The sequence below is a fragment of the Anneissia japonica genome, unplaced genomic scaffold (genome assembly GCF_011630105.1).
Source record: "Anneissia japonica isolate Jap-2015-1 unplaced genomic scaffold, ASM1163010v1 scaffold652_len952628_cov199, whole genome shotgun sequence".
Taxonomy (NCBI): domain Eukaryota; kingdom Metazoa; phylum Echinodermata; class Crinoidea; order Comatulida; family Comatulidae; genus Anneissia; species Anneissia japonica.
In genome coordinates this window covers 402,961-420,428 of record NW_022757608.1, presented here as the reverse complement: position 1 = coordinate 420,428, position 17,468 = coordinate 402,961, and the positions used below count along the sequence as shown (strand labels likewise).

At 31.1% G+C, this 17,468-nt stretch overlaps 1 protein-coding gene across 1 annotated transcript in view; it reads right to left on the bottom strand.

The window, feature by feature from the left end:
* The window catches only part of LOC117124837 (neurogenic locus notch homolog protein 1-like), a 17,198-nt gene extending 4,663 nt beyond the window's left edge, over positions 1-12,535 (bottom strand). Inside the window, exons 1-5 of the mRNA XM_033271173.1 lie at positions 12,280-12,535; positions 10,889-11,224; positions 9,820-9,933; positions 7,800-7,913; positions 2,510-2,623 (exon numbers count right to left, since the gene is read on the bottom strand). Coding sequence (XP_033127064.1) covers positions 2,510-2,623; positions 7,800-7,913; positions 9,820-9,933; positions 10,889-11,224; positions 12,280-12,340 — 739 coding nt within the window. The 5' untranslated portion in view covers positions 12,341-12,535. The remainder of the gene's footprint in view (positions 1-2,509; positions 2,624-7,799; positions 7,914-9,819; positions 9,934-10,888; positions 11,225-12,279) is intronic.
* Between the last annotated feature and the right edge of the window lie 4,933 nt (positions 12,536-17,468).

Here is a 17,468-nt window from a genome sequence, read left to right as displayed (position 1 = left end):
TAAGGCATTTTTTGGCAATTTACTCTACAAGTTACAGTTGGAAGAGTATTTAATTAGAAGTAAGAAACGCAGATCATGCATAGCTGAGTTTTGTGTAGATGTTGTGACTCAACCTATCTGCATAGTTGCCGAAATATAATAATTTTTAATTATATCTTCATGTTATTACTCTGTGGGGAAATACTTAAAAATAGCAATTTAAGTTCATCGGGTCGTGAAAATGTGTATTGTGTTAATTAATTATGATGAAATGAGATGTTGTATGTCAATGACATATTGATCATAGAGGCGAATTGCGAATTAATCAAATCTCATTTCATTAGTAGTTATGTGTAATATATTTAATCGATTTGTGTATGAAGGGATTGCAAACCAGAATCTAGTAAATGTTTGTACATTTTTGAGACATTGAATGTGACCATTTTTTAATTACTTGTTCTGAACAGAAGCTCCGAATATAAAAATACTAGGCTTACTACTAGTGCAAAGAATTTTTTTAAGAACTTCATTATCATTATACTTTACAACACCTCTAGTATCCGGTACCTCTGATCTTAGATTTAGTAACTTTAATATGTTCACCCAAATCAATCCAATAATTGATATTAATTCCAAAATATAATGATACACAAGACAAATCACTTACAGTAATCCAGTAATCAAATGTACAGCAGCTTCTCTGCTTTATACGACCTACAACTGTGTGTAACCACATAAGTTATCAGAATATTCCATTTTATTATTTGGTTGATATCATTCTGAAGCGCCACATTGTTCATAATAGACTTGTCAACGAGACCATGTTGCAAGTCCAGACCATTTGATGGGTACAGAAGGCAATTTCCGCCAACAATGCACAAACATAAAATGAATAACGAACATTCAAAAACAATTTAAGGGAATTTTACAAACGATCAAGGTACTTTCACAAATAAGTTATTTCACAAACAAATAACGTACTTTCGTAAACGATCGTTTTTCGCAACTTACACCTTTTATTTACTTATTACCTATTATTATTATTATTATTATTATTATTATTATTATTATTATTATTATTAGCTATCAAAAACCAGTCACCAAACACTTTCCATTTCATAAAAATAATTATCAAACAAAAAAGATATACTTAACTTTTCTTACTGCATAACCATTCTTATTTTCAAATTCTCAGTCCAACTTTGGATTTTTACATTAAAAGACTTTTGTTTATTTATATATATCTCATAATACACCATTTTTTTTCAAATTTATACAGAGAATTTCTCTTTAAAGAAAGCTACGGTATTTGTTTTTCTAAATAAAAATGTTATTCAATCAACTTCTTATAGGGAAAATATCAAGCACCTGACTACAACTTACAACTTATTGGGTACGATGTGGGTAAGTTTGTTCGTTTGTGAAAGTTCCGTACGTTTTTGATTGTGAATGTTTCTAGTTCGTTTGTGAAACTACGGAGTTCGTTTGTAAAAGTACGTTGTACTGTTTGTCAAAAAGATGGCTGATAGTTTCAAACGTTGAGGTAATTCCTGCTGATTTACTATTGTTCATTTTCATATCTCTATATATGAACAATTTGTATATAACCTATGAAAAGTTACAACAAATTACACTGAGATTAGTATTAGTAGGGTCACCCTCAAGATGTTTACAAAATCGTCTCTTTGCAAACTATTGTAGATAAAGAAATAGTGATCAAGAGATAAACGTTTAAGTGTACCCAACCAAGGGTTATGTGTTACCTTTTTGGCTAGACGATTACCAACATAGAACAGACGGCTTTAGGGTTTAGTTTTAGGTGCCATTAATAGCAGGGAGATTCCCAACCTTAAGAGTACCGTACGGTGACGAATACGTCATATTCATTATCTTCCCCCCCCCCCCACCACCTTGGGAGGTTAAAAAAAAAGAAAAAAAAGAAAGAAAAAGAAAAAAAATGATAGTCCACAACGCCTCAAATGTTATTTTCGGGCGTCTAGAACACAACAATTTCGCGGGGGCATGCCCACGGACCCCATGGGACATTCTTGTATCGATCGGCCCAAATTTCGGCCCTCTTTCGCCCCCCCCCACCTTTTGGACATCTCTGGATCCGCCAATGGTAACTGCTGAAATACGGGATATCTGCTTACAGAGTTCGTTCTTTTCGTGATCTTGAAGAACTTGTCGACGTTTTGATAGCAGTCTCGATTGTATTTATATACTGGCTTGAAGTTATATACAGAGATGTCAGACGTATGTTGAAAATAACTGAGCCAAGTACACATCTTTGTGGGAGACCATTTATTCTTTAGCCTACGTGTTCTGCTACAGCATCAATGTTTCAAAAATGAATGAGAAGATTGTTTACAAGCTACACACAGGATCAACAATTACCAAGATATAAAAAGAAGTACGCCAAAGTGATGAAAACGGTGAATATTAAATATTGAGGTTTGAAAGAAATAGGTGATTTACAACGGTGATAATAATTGGTATAGCAGGTATATTATTACTCTTATTCACTTACTGAGTTCACAGTGCGTTCCTTCCCAACCAGAGGTGCATTGGCATGTATATTGGTTGATGTCATCGATACATGCTCCGCCATTTTGACATGGTGAAGACGAACATTCGTCTATATCTACAGTAAAAACAATTTTATAATTGATGATCATGAATAAATTATTTCAAGAAAGCCATTAAATGTACGTACTGCTTGTAATGTTTCTCTACTAGTGGTAGAGGGTGGCCCACAATATTTGGAATTGTCAACTAGCAAACCAGTCATTATTTGATGAAGATCGGTTGATATAACGGATCGAAACGTCATAAACAGCACGTATATTTAATGGTTTGCTTACAAGAACTTTTCCATTTTCGTACATCATTTAGCTCATGACAAACAATACATCTTTAATGTTATCTATATTAGTAATATTCTATATTAATAATATTATCATTTTTAAATCGCAGACCAATATCTATTGTAAACTGATCAGAGGCGCTATATACACAAAATACATTTCCTTAAACAATAATTCATTGAACAATAACAATCTAAAAATAAATAGGCATAATTATTATACAAAATATTTTAAGCAAAACTCTCAAAAAGGCCCCACAAGGCTATCAGTACCCTAATGTACAATAATCGGTCAATATTTTTTAAGCACGATAAGGAGTAAAAAAAAAACAACCTATACCTTAGAAAGACCTGAATTTATTAACTTTATCATACTTGTAAATGAAAGACTTTAAGAGGTAATTTGTTAACAAAAATAGTTAAAAAGTTTATTATTTTTAATGTGTATACAAATTGAAGACCAGCTCCCGAATGTTGTAAGACAAATAATTTGATAATCAAAAAGTTTCATCTGGTTTTGCATTGATGTGTCTAAAATATTTTTAAATAAATAAACCAATACGTTGATGTTGACTTACGCAAGAATAATTTGCTATTCTTTATCCATTACCTACAGAACGGTACACCGAGCAAACAAACTACTAAAAACTGACGCACATTTTAAAGATATTTTTGTCGATTGGTGCATTACTGTAAAATTATATTTTAGATAAGGAGAAAGGAAATCGTTATTATAAGGGACTTATAATGATGCTACAAAATTTTAAAGATTCAATTATCAGACTGATCAAATAGGCCCTAGATCGAAAAGCTGAGTCACAAACAGTTACTGTTTTTGTCTTATGTGACGGAGAAAGCGTTTCGTGAATACGACTAAAGCCTGACAGACACTTTGCCGACCGTCTTTGGCCAACGGCGACTGAAGCGGGGGCCAGCAGGCCATGCCCTTCCACTTTTCTACTGCGGGAATGCCTCCATACACCTGTGTGACTGGTCTTGACAGGTCTCAGCGTCATGAGTGACACAATGAACGCTATACAAATACAATTTCATATTTTTACCATATATTTTTTTTATTTTCAAATGAATAACAAGTTCCCTTTTTGAGTTGATCAACGAGTGTGTATGGATTAACGTCTGTAAAGCACGTTTCCTCAAAAACGTATTCTCTAGCATACAACAAAAAATAAGAATCGCCCACTTTGCGTGAACTCTGTGTTTATGGCTGCAGCTAGGGAGCGGAGGTATGTGAAGTGACGCCCTAGTTTTCTGTATGTTAACCGAGAATATGGATTGTAACACATTTGTTTATATTAAACCATCAAACTACCATAATGTAACCACAAAAATATTTTTCAAAAATAAAATAAAAATAAATTACCCTTTTAGAAGCATGTATTCCTCATTTCAGAGGTGGCGCCAGCGGGGGACACCCACCCTGTCGGGGAGAAAAACAACAATTCGTTGGGGAGAAAAAAAAATTCTATGTATTTTCTACATATTAGTAGACTCTAAAATCGATTAAATAAGCCTTTGAAACTCCTAACTTGTCAACATTTTCCCATAGGACCACTTTCGGAACATATTAGGCGACGATCGACCACGCCCACTTTGCTCTCGTCGGTGTAGTCTGCTCCCTCGTTGGGGATTCGGTCCCCCGTAGGGGACCTCAGATCCCTCATCGGGCAAATCTAGGCGCCACCCCTGCCTCATTGAGCTATTAATTGTGTTCACTTTTCATCAAGAATATTCTCATAATGTTTGGAATAATTTATTGTGTTCGTGGAAGAAATCGTGACTTCGAATTTTCCATTTCAACAATTATGAAGTCATATTAGCAATAGTTTGAGGCTTATAAAATAACTAATATAATTCACTAAAATTCGTCAAATATTAAACGGGCCCTTGGCTGCCACTTGGCCTCCAGTGGTGCTCGCTTCACCTCTTCGTCGGGCAGATCGTGCACCATCACTCAATTAATAATACATAGCCACCCCTCCCACACACATCCTCCCTCCACCACACACCCTTCCTCCACCACACACCCTTCCTTCACTTTACTGCAATTTTATTTGCAAATGATAATATGTCTATAGATAAATAGCATTTATCATCTAAACACAATATTGTAATGGACAGTCAAAAAATTGAACAAATATGTCCATGGTCAAACTATAATTGGTCAATAATGCGATCAACCCCCATTAAACAATATTGATCAGAGGATATAGACAAGGTTCACCAAGGAGAAGGAAAATAATGTGTGCTTTCTGATGTTAATATTATATTTAAGTTAATTCTTTTGTTTCTAATTATTTCTGGAAGAAATTGACTCAATACAAATGATTGATCTACAATATACGGCACAGTTGCTATGCCTAAACTTTTCTAATTGAACTCAAAGACATGCTACATTTCATATATATTTGCAATATCTAATACACGTATTAAGCCCGATGATAATTGTTTATTACTATTTGTATATATAGTATTGTTTTTTAATCATTTACCATTTTGTGTTGTATTGACACTTATGGTCTAAAGCCAAACAGTTAAATTTTCACCTTTTTTTTTTTCCTTTTTAATTATGCCTGGAATTTCAATAGTTTGTTTTATTTGATAAATAAATCAACTCTTGGCCTCTGTGAGCCTTGTATAACGGCTTGTAGTCTACAATTTTCGGAAAATAGGAAGAAGTTTCAACCAATTCAAAACCTTGTTTGCGCTGCACAGTAACATTTTCTGAACCTTTTGAATGAATGAATATTACGTTGACTTCGACTTCTCAAGTATTGTACAATTAAGTGACTTATTGTAATTTTTCTCCCGAAATCATCATTAAAAGATAGCCATTACTATGGAATCATATGTACAAGGGTTATATAATCCTAGTATAGATGCCGCCATGCATATTATATAATATACTAGATTACAAGTGGGGTAGATCAACCCCCAGTAAACAATAATTGATCAGTAGATAGACCAGGCGAAGGCTAAGGGTGTAGGTGAAGTGAAAATAATGTGTGTTGCTTTGTGGTTCATTTTTATCAAATTATTTTCTGAAATTGACTAACTCAATACAATTGATCGATCCATTATACTGGACAGTTACTAGGTATATGCCTAAATAATGTATCCAACTGAACACAAAGATATAGCCTAAGTATAAAGATGCTACATCACATATATTTTTTGCAACATCCTAATAACTTTGTCAGGCCTTATGATAATTTTTTCATTGCTACTTTGTATTTATAAGTCAGTCGTGACGTCATCTTTTTCACTTGCACATAATTTCCTATTACCGAGCGGCACTAATTCGATATAGTGAAAAAGTGTTTAAAAAAAAAAGATTTTAAAAAATTGTTATGATTTTCTGTTAACCCATTGGAATTTTACCAACCCTGTTTTGTAGATTTATTTTTGTACTTGTCAATTTACATTGTGTTTTGGTTATTTAAATGTGCATCACATGAACAAAATATACTTTAATTATTTGTAGTTTAATATATTTATGGTGTTTTTTGTTGAGTTTTTTTTCTATTTTTTTTATTTGGATGCACTGAATACTCAGTGCCACTGTATCAAAAGTGAGTTGAATTGCAACTTGTTGTTTAACGGAAACGACATTTATGATCTTTGACCCGTTGGTCAAAATGTTGCATTAGAGCAAAAATAGAAACATGTATGTTCAAATCAAGTTGATAATAAAAGTCTCTACTATTTTCCGTATGTATAAATTTTATCTTTAGTAGGTGGCCATTTTGACATTAAAATAGCGGCTATAATTGGAGTCAGAAACTTGGCACACAACTTTTTTTTATCTACAAACATCAATGATATTAAGTTTTATGTTTTAATAATATCATGCACAACTGGGTCCCTTAGCTGCTCTATTAACAGCTTTGTTTGCGTTACAGATACTGGCACATTATATTAAATTAATTCGAAATAAAATTTTTGACTTATGAACAACATTATTGGTTAATTTTATTTATTCATTTATTTATTTATTTATTTGGATATACACCTTCAGATGGGTGGCACACGTTTACAGTTAATGGTGCATTTTTATAATCAAAAATATAATAAGGGAACAAAGAAAAAAAATAAAGCAATAGAACATAAATCTCTGAAGTCTACCTACAAACCAACAAACTAAAACAAAGAAGCACATCAAGTTAATTCAATTGTAATAATAATACTAATAATAAATGTAATTATAATTCCCATCCATCACAAAATTTCCACATATAAGCGCATAATCAATAAACATTTTAAAACTACAAGTTAAAATGTTTAAAAGTTAAATTTATCATAAATACACAATTCACAGTAATATATTATAACCAAGATTACGTTTTTACTTATTTTTATCGAACTGCTTGTGCCAACATTGTAGATAAAATAATTGGCTCTTTATTTAAAATTTAAGAATTTCATCTGCAAAGGTCTTTCTATTATTATAGTTAATGACGTAGCAATATTCAATGTAGGCCCCTATGTCTTAAAGCATGATTGTGTACGGTATTATTTATTGGCCTACTGGGCTTCTAGACTGAATTAGCATTACATTACAGCATCTCGAAAGGCCACCAAAGGCGGTCATTTTGCGAGTTTTTTTAATTGTCACAGACACCGATGCAGGCCTAATATATTTTAGGCCCTAATACTTTTCATGAGCCAAGATCGACTGTAGAAATATTGCACTCTGGACCAACGGCTTAAACTTCTCATCTGAAAGCTATAGGACGGGTTATTTCTTATACTTGCATTTTATCCCGCTAGCTGAAACACAAGGATCTCCGCAGTTCAGCGCACATAAAGTAGCTATCGTTAGTTTAACCAACTAAGCTATGCTGCTCTCTAAAACCTGAATATAGTACCGGTATGATACCACATCGATGTTCTAGCCTACATTTGAGGTAAATATAGGCTACTTAACCAAACTTACTTATTTCGCAATATGTTCCCGTAATTCCTGCAATACATGCACAAGTGTACCTTAAGTGATCGTCCGTACATGTTCCGTCGTGTTGACAAGGGGTGGAGCTGCACTCATCAATATCTGTATAATAACACAATACTCATGATAATGAGATAGGCCCTACTAATAACAATAATGGTAATAATAATAATAATAATAATAATAATAATAATAATAATAATAATAACAGTAACAATAATAATAACAGTAACAATAATAATATTGATAATAATAATTCAATTCAATATATCAATAATAGTAAATAATATTAATTACTAATTACTAATTATAATTAACTAATGTTAATTATTATGATCAATTATAATTAATTATTATTATGATTAATTATAATTAATTGTTATTAATTATAATTAATTACTAATTATAGTAATAATATAAACAAAATTAAAAATAGGCCTATACTTACTACGACCAAACAAAAATTATAATACCAAATTTAACACCACAATCTCAGCAATTATAATGATAACAAAACACATTAATAATATTAGCAAAAACAACAAATATGATAACTACAACAAAGCATTGAAGATAGTATATACTGTCATGTGAGCAATCCCGTAATCATTCATATATGTCAGATCACTGAATGAAGCTGACCTGTATGGCGTGTCAAATGGGTCTTTTAATTATCATTTTGGATATTATCCATAACTGTTTATTGATATCCAAATATAATGATTAAATTCCCCTTTGGCACCCCAAAAATTCGCTTAATCCAAGACTCTGAATGAAATGTACCGTAACACTATAAAATCCTTTATACTAATATTCATAATATTATTAATACAGTTATAATAATAACAGTAAGTAAAATAGCAACAGCAACAAAATTTAATAATAATAATAATAATAATAATAATAATAATAATAATAATAATAACAAAAAACAATAATAATAATAATTAAAAAATATAAGACAACTTATGATAATAACTGGACCGTAAATAATGCTTACAAAGAGTCGATTACGATTGATCGAAGTGAAAATATGTCATCCTCATTAAATCATTCCATTGGAAAAGGTGATACATATATTGTTAGTGTATTATGTAATAACAAGAGTGTAGCCATCGATCAATGAGCGGAATTAGAAACAATTGAACCGAAACAAATTTATTAATTTTCTTTGTGTTTACTGGGAAGAATTTGCAGTGTTGGGATAAATTAATCGAAGTGAAAATATATGTCATCGTCATTAAATCACTCCATTGGAAAAGGTAATACAGATATTGTTAGTGTATTATGTAATAACAAGAGTGTGCCATTCAATGAGCGGAATTAGAAACAATACAGAAACAATTGAACCGAAACAAATTTATTAATTTTTTTTTGTGTTTACTGGGAAGAATTTGCGGTGTTATGATATATAGAACGGATGTTAACGTAAGCATAATTAATATTACTGTATTAGGTGGGATTTCTATTTCATAACATTTTATTAGATGAACCGTCTACCTGCAGAAAGTGTCATCATCATCATTATCATTGTCATTATTATTATTATTATTATTATTATTATTATTATTATTATTTTATTGTTATTTTATTATTATTATTATTTTATTATTATTATTATTAGTAGTGACCAATAATTAAAAATTTAATAACGGTTTAACTATTTAATGTTTTATTATTTGAATTATTATTATTAGTTCAGCACCACAAACAGTATGTATAAGTTCTACTGTTTTCTCTACTCTCTCCGTTCCACGCGCCTCAGGATATTGGTTAAGTAACAATTATTGTTGTGTCTTCTTAATAATGTGACCATTATAAGTATTTTTTTTATAATAATAATAATAATAATAATAATAATAATAATAATAATAATAATAATAATAATAACAATATTCATAATATAATAATATTAATAATAATAATAATAATAATAATAATAATAATAATAATAATAATAATAATAATAATAATAATAATAATAATAATATTAGCATGACTATCTTACGTTCACAGACAGTTCCATGGTAACCGGTTGTACATGAACAAGTATAAGAAGCGATACCGTCAGTACAAGCTCCGCCATTTTGGCAAGGAGAGTAGTAGCTGCAGTCGTCGATATCTGTATAGAAACCATGAACATTGAATTGACTATCAGCCTATTAAATGCCCATATATAGTCGTCTTCTTTATTATCCAAAACAAAATACATACATATTTTTTACAATTATCATTAAAACAAATATACAGGTAATATATAATTTTAGATAAAACGAGGTGAAAGAGCAACTACATGCCTATCGGGTTCGTCATCCTATAAAAACAGATTAACACGTAGGCCCTAAGTCATGATGCGCCTATTATATCTGACGTCATCATTACCATATTTAGGCATGTTCGTGTTTTTGACACTTAAGACACTGACGGGGTGTTTGACTAAATATTCGGGATCGGTTATTAAGATATATATTTTTGAATATATAAGAGCTGGAAGAAAATTGATGTTACGGCCCTTTTTCCCCCAGTTTTTAAATATTTAAAAATATGTTAGGCAAATAGCACCAACAATTGCTATATTTAAAGGAAAATTTAATAAAATTATTTTTTATTATACAGCAATGTAATGATGTAATTAACATGGTCTTGTTAGGAATTTATTAGAAGACTGCAACGAATTTTTTTTTCCTGTTTATTTTGTTGTTTAATTGTTTAAATAAGGAAGCAGATATTTAACATTTATGTTACATTTAGGGTGTCATGATTTATCTTGTTTATTTACTTATATATTATTCTATTATTTTATTAACTCATTATTTTAAAGGATGGGATCTTAAAAACCTTAATCAGTTTAATTGCCCCTCCCTCCACACACTCTTCTTATAAAACAAATTTAGTCTTGAATATTTATTGTATTGTTGATTGTTAAAATGTACTACATTTCGTGTGGAAATAAATATATTTATAGTTTGAAAAAAAACAAACATTTGAATCTTCGGGATAGTAAAATAGAAGTATTATTGGTACTTTAAATATAGTTAAGCAACATGTAGAATGCATCAAAATTATTTCAAACCTACCACAAACGACGCCAGCATCTTCTGAATGTCCACAATTATGTGCTCCCCATCCCGGGTTAGAACAATGCCAAATATACGATTCACTACCTCCACAACCAAGGTCGTCAAGCCAGATATTACCACCTCCAGCCCCAAAAGATTGTGTTCGGACAGCATCAGGATAGCCTATAGAACGACAAACAACTCGCGCTTCCTCTATACCAAAACCATCATCGCATACAGTACCCCAAGAATAGTGGTTTTCGCAAGTTCCCCAAAAGTTGCATGATGTTGTGTATAATTCTATTTCAACCCTTCCTTCCCACGAATAGCTTCCGCCACTAATCCGTGTGCTCCCTGAAATCACATAGTGATTACATAAAATTATTGACTACATAATAGAATAAAAATAAGAAAAGAAATATAATAAATAAAATTTGTAATTAAGGGACAGTAAATGTTATTTTATAGCATTGGGATCACAAGTGATCAAGTGATTTAACTTTAATTTGTAATGACTTTACTTGAAACAAACAAAGACAAGAAAAAAATAATAATGTTATATATAAAAAAAAAACCACATTAATAATGATAATAAAAAATAATAATAAGGTTACAAATATACCTGTTAAGTGCATAATTGACATGTTTTAAAACATTCTAGATTATGGTTAACATGGTGTAAGGTGCTACTCTGTTAATAATGTTTTTTTTTTAACAGACAGCAGGTCTTCTAAGGTTACCTTAGATATAATGCGTCTCACATACACATAGAGCCAAGATATTGTCTTGGACTTGCACCCTGTATGCCCTAACCTTACGGTTACCATATATATAATTGTCATTACATGCTGCCATTCTAATATTTTATTTCATGCTAATCATTCATTTACAATCATTCCAATGCGTATTTTTTGGTGAAAATGTAGGCATTCCTCCCCTGGGTTTATAGCCAAGCCTAACTCAAGCCTATGGTTTCATCGACACACCTGCTTAGTTTATTTATTTTATATATACTTATTTTATGTACAAGAATATTATATCTGAAATAAAAGTTGATTGATTGATTTTTACAGTTTCTATCTGTACATTAATTCCTATCTCTTCTGAAACCGCTGGCAATGCACAACATAAGTACAATATAAAATGCATCAAGACGTAAGCCAACTTATAAAAGGCATATTATAACTACAAAATATAAAATACGGAATTAACCAAACGTGTACAGTGTCACCAAGTTCGGCAAGCGGGATATTGCCGCTTCCAGCCCCAAAGCATTGTGTTAGACAACATCAGGAGATCCTAAAGATCGACAAGTAACTTATCGCATACAGTACAGTGGTTGTAACATTATGTTTTTATTACATTCCTTAAAATACCATATTTAAAAAAAAAGTTTAGATTTAACTTACGTGAATTGACAAACTCAAAACCTAATGCGAACACGATATATACCGAGTAAAGACCAAGCATGTCAATTTTTTTTTTATCAAATAGAGATATGATATGTCTTCTTGTCTTTAAATATACACAGAATGTAAAAAAGAATTATAAACTGACTAGCACTGTGCAACGTTAAATTTCGCCTGAGTAAACTTCTTGTGCCAATCTAATTGGTGAATGCGTTCACCCAAAAATGAATTACGATATTGATAATCAATGCACTGGACATGACTTCCAAATGCTTGGCGTATTGAAGAGGTAAAATAAAACGAAGATATGTGGTAGCAATGGTACACAAGTCGTCAATATGATGAGAAAGGTTAGCCAATGAGCAACCGAAACGTAACAGGAAGTACGTGGTTTTGTTTCAAATAAGAAATATGTGGGCAAAAAAACAAAATGGTTTAGCCAGGTAAAAGTAGATTCGTTGGAAGTTCGAAGAAGATATATAAATATAAATATATATATATATATATATATATATATATATATAAACAAATAGATAAATAATAACAGTTTTGGAATAGGAACGTTTTGTAATAATCGTATTTACCATAGCTTATCTACGAAAATTTATTTCAGTTGTATGGAAAATTCTGGCGGGATTCGAACCTACAACCTCTCGTTATCTTTGAATATTCATATTATTATTACAAAAACGTGCTACAGTGCTAAAATAGTTAAAAGTAAGCTGGATTTTTAAATTATCGTGAGATTGATATTAGTAAACAAAATGATTAGAAACTTCTTACTGCCTAACATGTATAAATAATATTACACCTTCCCGCTTGTGTAAAATATTCGACGAGATATGCCTAGCCTACTCACTTAATGTTATTCCAACAATTTATAATAATATTCCTAAGCCATTTAATATTGCTTGTCATTCTGCATACATATGTTTAAAAAATAATATACAAAAATATACTGAAAATGACAAAAAAAAATCAACACAAATATGATTTTTAAATTAAATTGCTAATTTTTTAGTAACATACATATTTTTAACTTTACATAGATATTATTAGATTGGCTTACCCTGATTTTTATACGCGATAATGACAAAAATAATATAAAAACACTTCCAGTGACTGAAAGTGTTTCTATTATTTCTTGATGTAAAGTTATGCGTAAACCGTTAAATAAATTGAAAATATTTGTTTCTGTACTTCCAAATGAGCAAGTTAATTTAAAAATTGAGAGCAACTCACACATAGTAGAGCTTTGTTAAAGCTACTACTATGGCTTGTAGGTAGAATATAGTCATAGTAAACATTATTTTAATTAGTTTTGCTGTGTAGTACCTTAAAGACAACATATACATTATAAGTAAGTAAATCATCCGTTTGTAGGAAAAATTTAAAACTGGTATTTCTATATTTAGCATAAATTCCTCTTTACAACAGAGTTTATCTTATAGAAAGTGGTTGAGTATTAGCAATGTTATTAATACTGAATTTATTGGATATCACCCATGTAGGTTTTGAGAAAACAGTTTCCAAAGATCAGTAGTTTATTAGCAATATTTGTATTTTTAAATAATTATGATATACTTTTCAGTTGGATTTATTGTTTGATATTTTGCAGAAATTTTGATTTTTGACTCTCAAACGTTTCGAGTGCTTGTGCAAAATGACAAATTGTGACACACGGCGGGTTTTGTCAGAGCCAATCACAGTTGCAGTGCTAAAATAGGAACATAGGATTACATATTCGTACCAAGCAATAAATCAGTATTAAAAAAAGTGTCTGGAAAGGAAATTCATAGTACAGCATAATTATAGAGTTTATTAGGATAAAGATATATTTTTATGCTTTTTAGATTAACGTTTCTAAGTACAAGTCTCCCTTCAATTGGAGACCCCTCCAATTGAAGATCTACACTTACAATTAAAGACCACTTTTCTGTGATCCCCAATTAACAAATGTCTTTTATCTTTATTATACTAATTACAGACTAAAGCTGCTAAAGACCATGGAAACCCCGGTCCCTAAAGTTGTCTTTAATTGGCGAAGGGGGAAAATTTTAAACTCTTACGTACACAAAATTTGTTAGACATGTATTTAAATGTCAGTCAACAATATAAAAAGCTATTACAATTTTTTAAATAGTAATAATAGGTTGAAACGCATGAACATTATTAACGCTCTAGAAACAAATAACAGTAAAACATTCTATATGAATCTGAAATAGAAATATAAAAAATTATGTCAAATTGGTATTATTCAATGTTACAATCACTTTAAAAAATGTTCATCAACATGATTATTACCCTGGTAGTATGAATTTTGAATTTTGGCTAAATGCACCTTAATTTTTTTGTGGATATTTTAAACATTCTTTTTAACACAATATTATACTTGGGTAATCTTCCAAAACAATGGGCAACAAGCTTAATCGTACTTATATTCATAAAAGCGATATGAATAAACCATAAATCTACCAAGGTATTAGCTAATACCGATTTTAAGCAAAATCTATTTGCATATACTCAATTCAAAGCTAACCACATTTATAGAAAATAATAACGTGTTACATGAGTAACAGGCAGGGTTTCGTAAAGAATGTCTTATTACAGATAATATTTTCATTCTAGACACTATTATGTCTAAATACTTAAATACAAAACATGGAAGAGTTTTTTGTTTGTTTTGTTAACCTTAAACGTGCTTTAGATTTTGTTAACCATAAACTTTTATTACGTAAATTAAAATAGATTAGCATTTCAGGTAGAATGCTTTTTAATGGAAATCTTCACACCAAAATTTAACAGTTTATGTTAAAATTAGAAAAAAAAAAAAAACAATGATTCCTCCATGACTGCACGATTGGAGTTCAACAGGGGTCTCCACTTTCATCCTTCCTTTTCAATGTTTACATTAACAATTTTTGCCTATTACTGAGTCAAGTACATGAAAAGGTTCAAATAGGGGATTGCTATATCAATCATCTCCTTTACGCTGATGACTTAGCGCTGGTCAGCGATACCGTTAAATATTTACAGAAACTAATGAGTAAATTGGAAACATTTTGTAATATGTAAAAACTTAGGATGAATGTTAGTAAATCCCCCCAAAATTTGTAAGGATGGATTCTGTATAAAAACATATATTTATCATATTCTGTCATTTGTACCCATCAAAACATGGAACCATATTTTTGATAGCAGCATTTTTCCTATTTTAATTTATGACAGTGAAATGTGGGCTATTACTAATAATTAAATCATGAAAGTACTCATATGTCGTGTTTAAAAATATTTATGAGAAGTTAGTAACAATGCTCCTAATATTGCTGTTATTTCAGAATTAGGGAGATTAACACTTAGAGTAAATTGTATAATGTCTGATTTTGGTATACTATCTATTTACATCATGATAGGTTTGTTTCTAAATGTTATGAATTGCATATGAGAAAAGAATTAGAAATGAGAACTGTTTGGCGCAACAATTCAAACAAACATTATTTTCAAATGGCTTTGGTTATATTTGACTTAATTTCTTAGGGATTTTAAGTAAAGAATAATTGCTATTAAGAAACAAAAAAAAAATGGGCCTAGGCCCGTTACCACCTGGCCTGTTTCCACCCGGCCTTTTTGCCACCTGGCCTCTTGCCAACCGTCCTATTGCCACCGGGCCGTTTGCCTAGGGTGACAAAAATAACGGGTGGCAAAAAAAATAAATAAAGAAAGATACTAACATAATTTTGGTATTAACAATATATGTGCGGTGGAAATGCAGTTAGTACTACATTAACAAGGATAACTAAAAACAATGTCACAAGGACCCTTTCGGAAACAAGAGAAATTATCCTGAAATTCTCTATTATGTTGTTAATAATTTATATCTAATTTTTGTAATTGTTTTATGTTTGACAATTTTTTTTAAAATCCAGTCTAATTCTTACGTGTACATTTTCGTTTCGAGATTTTTCGGATGTATCTATCTATTTAGGCATTTACAATGTCTGGTTGTTCGGAGTCTTTCCAATCGTCGTCGACGTTTGCAAGTATCTGTCTAATCATTTCATCTTTTGAAATTGGAGTCCAGTACGGTAGTTCTCTATTAATTCGGCATCTGATATTTTTGGTTTCATTTTGAAATGAATCCTCTGTTTTATTCGAAAATAGGAGAAATGTGATTATAAAGTGTTGCCCTTGTTATATAAGTCGAGATGCGGTATTTTGGACACGGTGGAGTTTGGAAAGCTGTGATTGCGGTACACCAAATTTAGAGAATGCCATTACAAAAGTCACGCTTGGAGATGTCTTTTCATAGAGGTACTTCAGAATTGATCCGACCTTGCATAAACCATGATGAGATGTACGGAATATGTTGCTAATTCGATGCTTAAGTTTTTTTTGTATGGTTAAGTTTCCTATTAAAACTCAAGTGGTTTTGAGTTAAAAAAAAAAAAAAAAAAAGAAATAAAGTGCACGACACCTGTCTCTTATACACATCTAGATGTGTATAAGAGACAGGTTTGAAGGTGCCTCACTTTTGTTACAATACTGCATTTATACGTCCTGCCTCGCATGAATTGCAGTTAGTAGTCACGAGGGTAGATGGCTTTCATGAATCACATGCCTCGCTGACTGGCAGATTGTCAATACCCAATTTTAATGCAAGTAAATTCGGGGAAGTCAGTTTCTGAAGAAAATAATTCTTTTGTAAGCTTTAGTTAGTAAATAAAATCCCATGCCTCTACCGGACAATCGTGCCAATAACAACTATAAAAAAACAAGTTCTTACACAGATAAAAGCAACCCATTCTAAAGATTTCGGGAAGTGGATATACTTTTGAGTGCGGAATTAAATAAAGCAATCGCTTCGGGTAAAGAAAATTATTACGGAATACAAACATTCAAGAGATGCAATAGTTTTAATAGCATGATTAAAGGGGTAAATTCCGTTTATGCTACATTAGATGGTCCAGGTTCGTTGGAAATATCATCTGCTTCAATCAGAGAAGCTTTTAATGAAATGGTATCGAAAGGATAAGCAGCTATTATTTGGGATACCGCACAGTAACCCAAAGGTTCGTTGACTTCACAAATACCTATGGGGACATCATATTTTATGAAGATCTCGGGCTTCTTAAGTAAACGACAGTCCCATCTACCTTTATAAACAGGCTTATCTTGATTCCAGACACTGT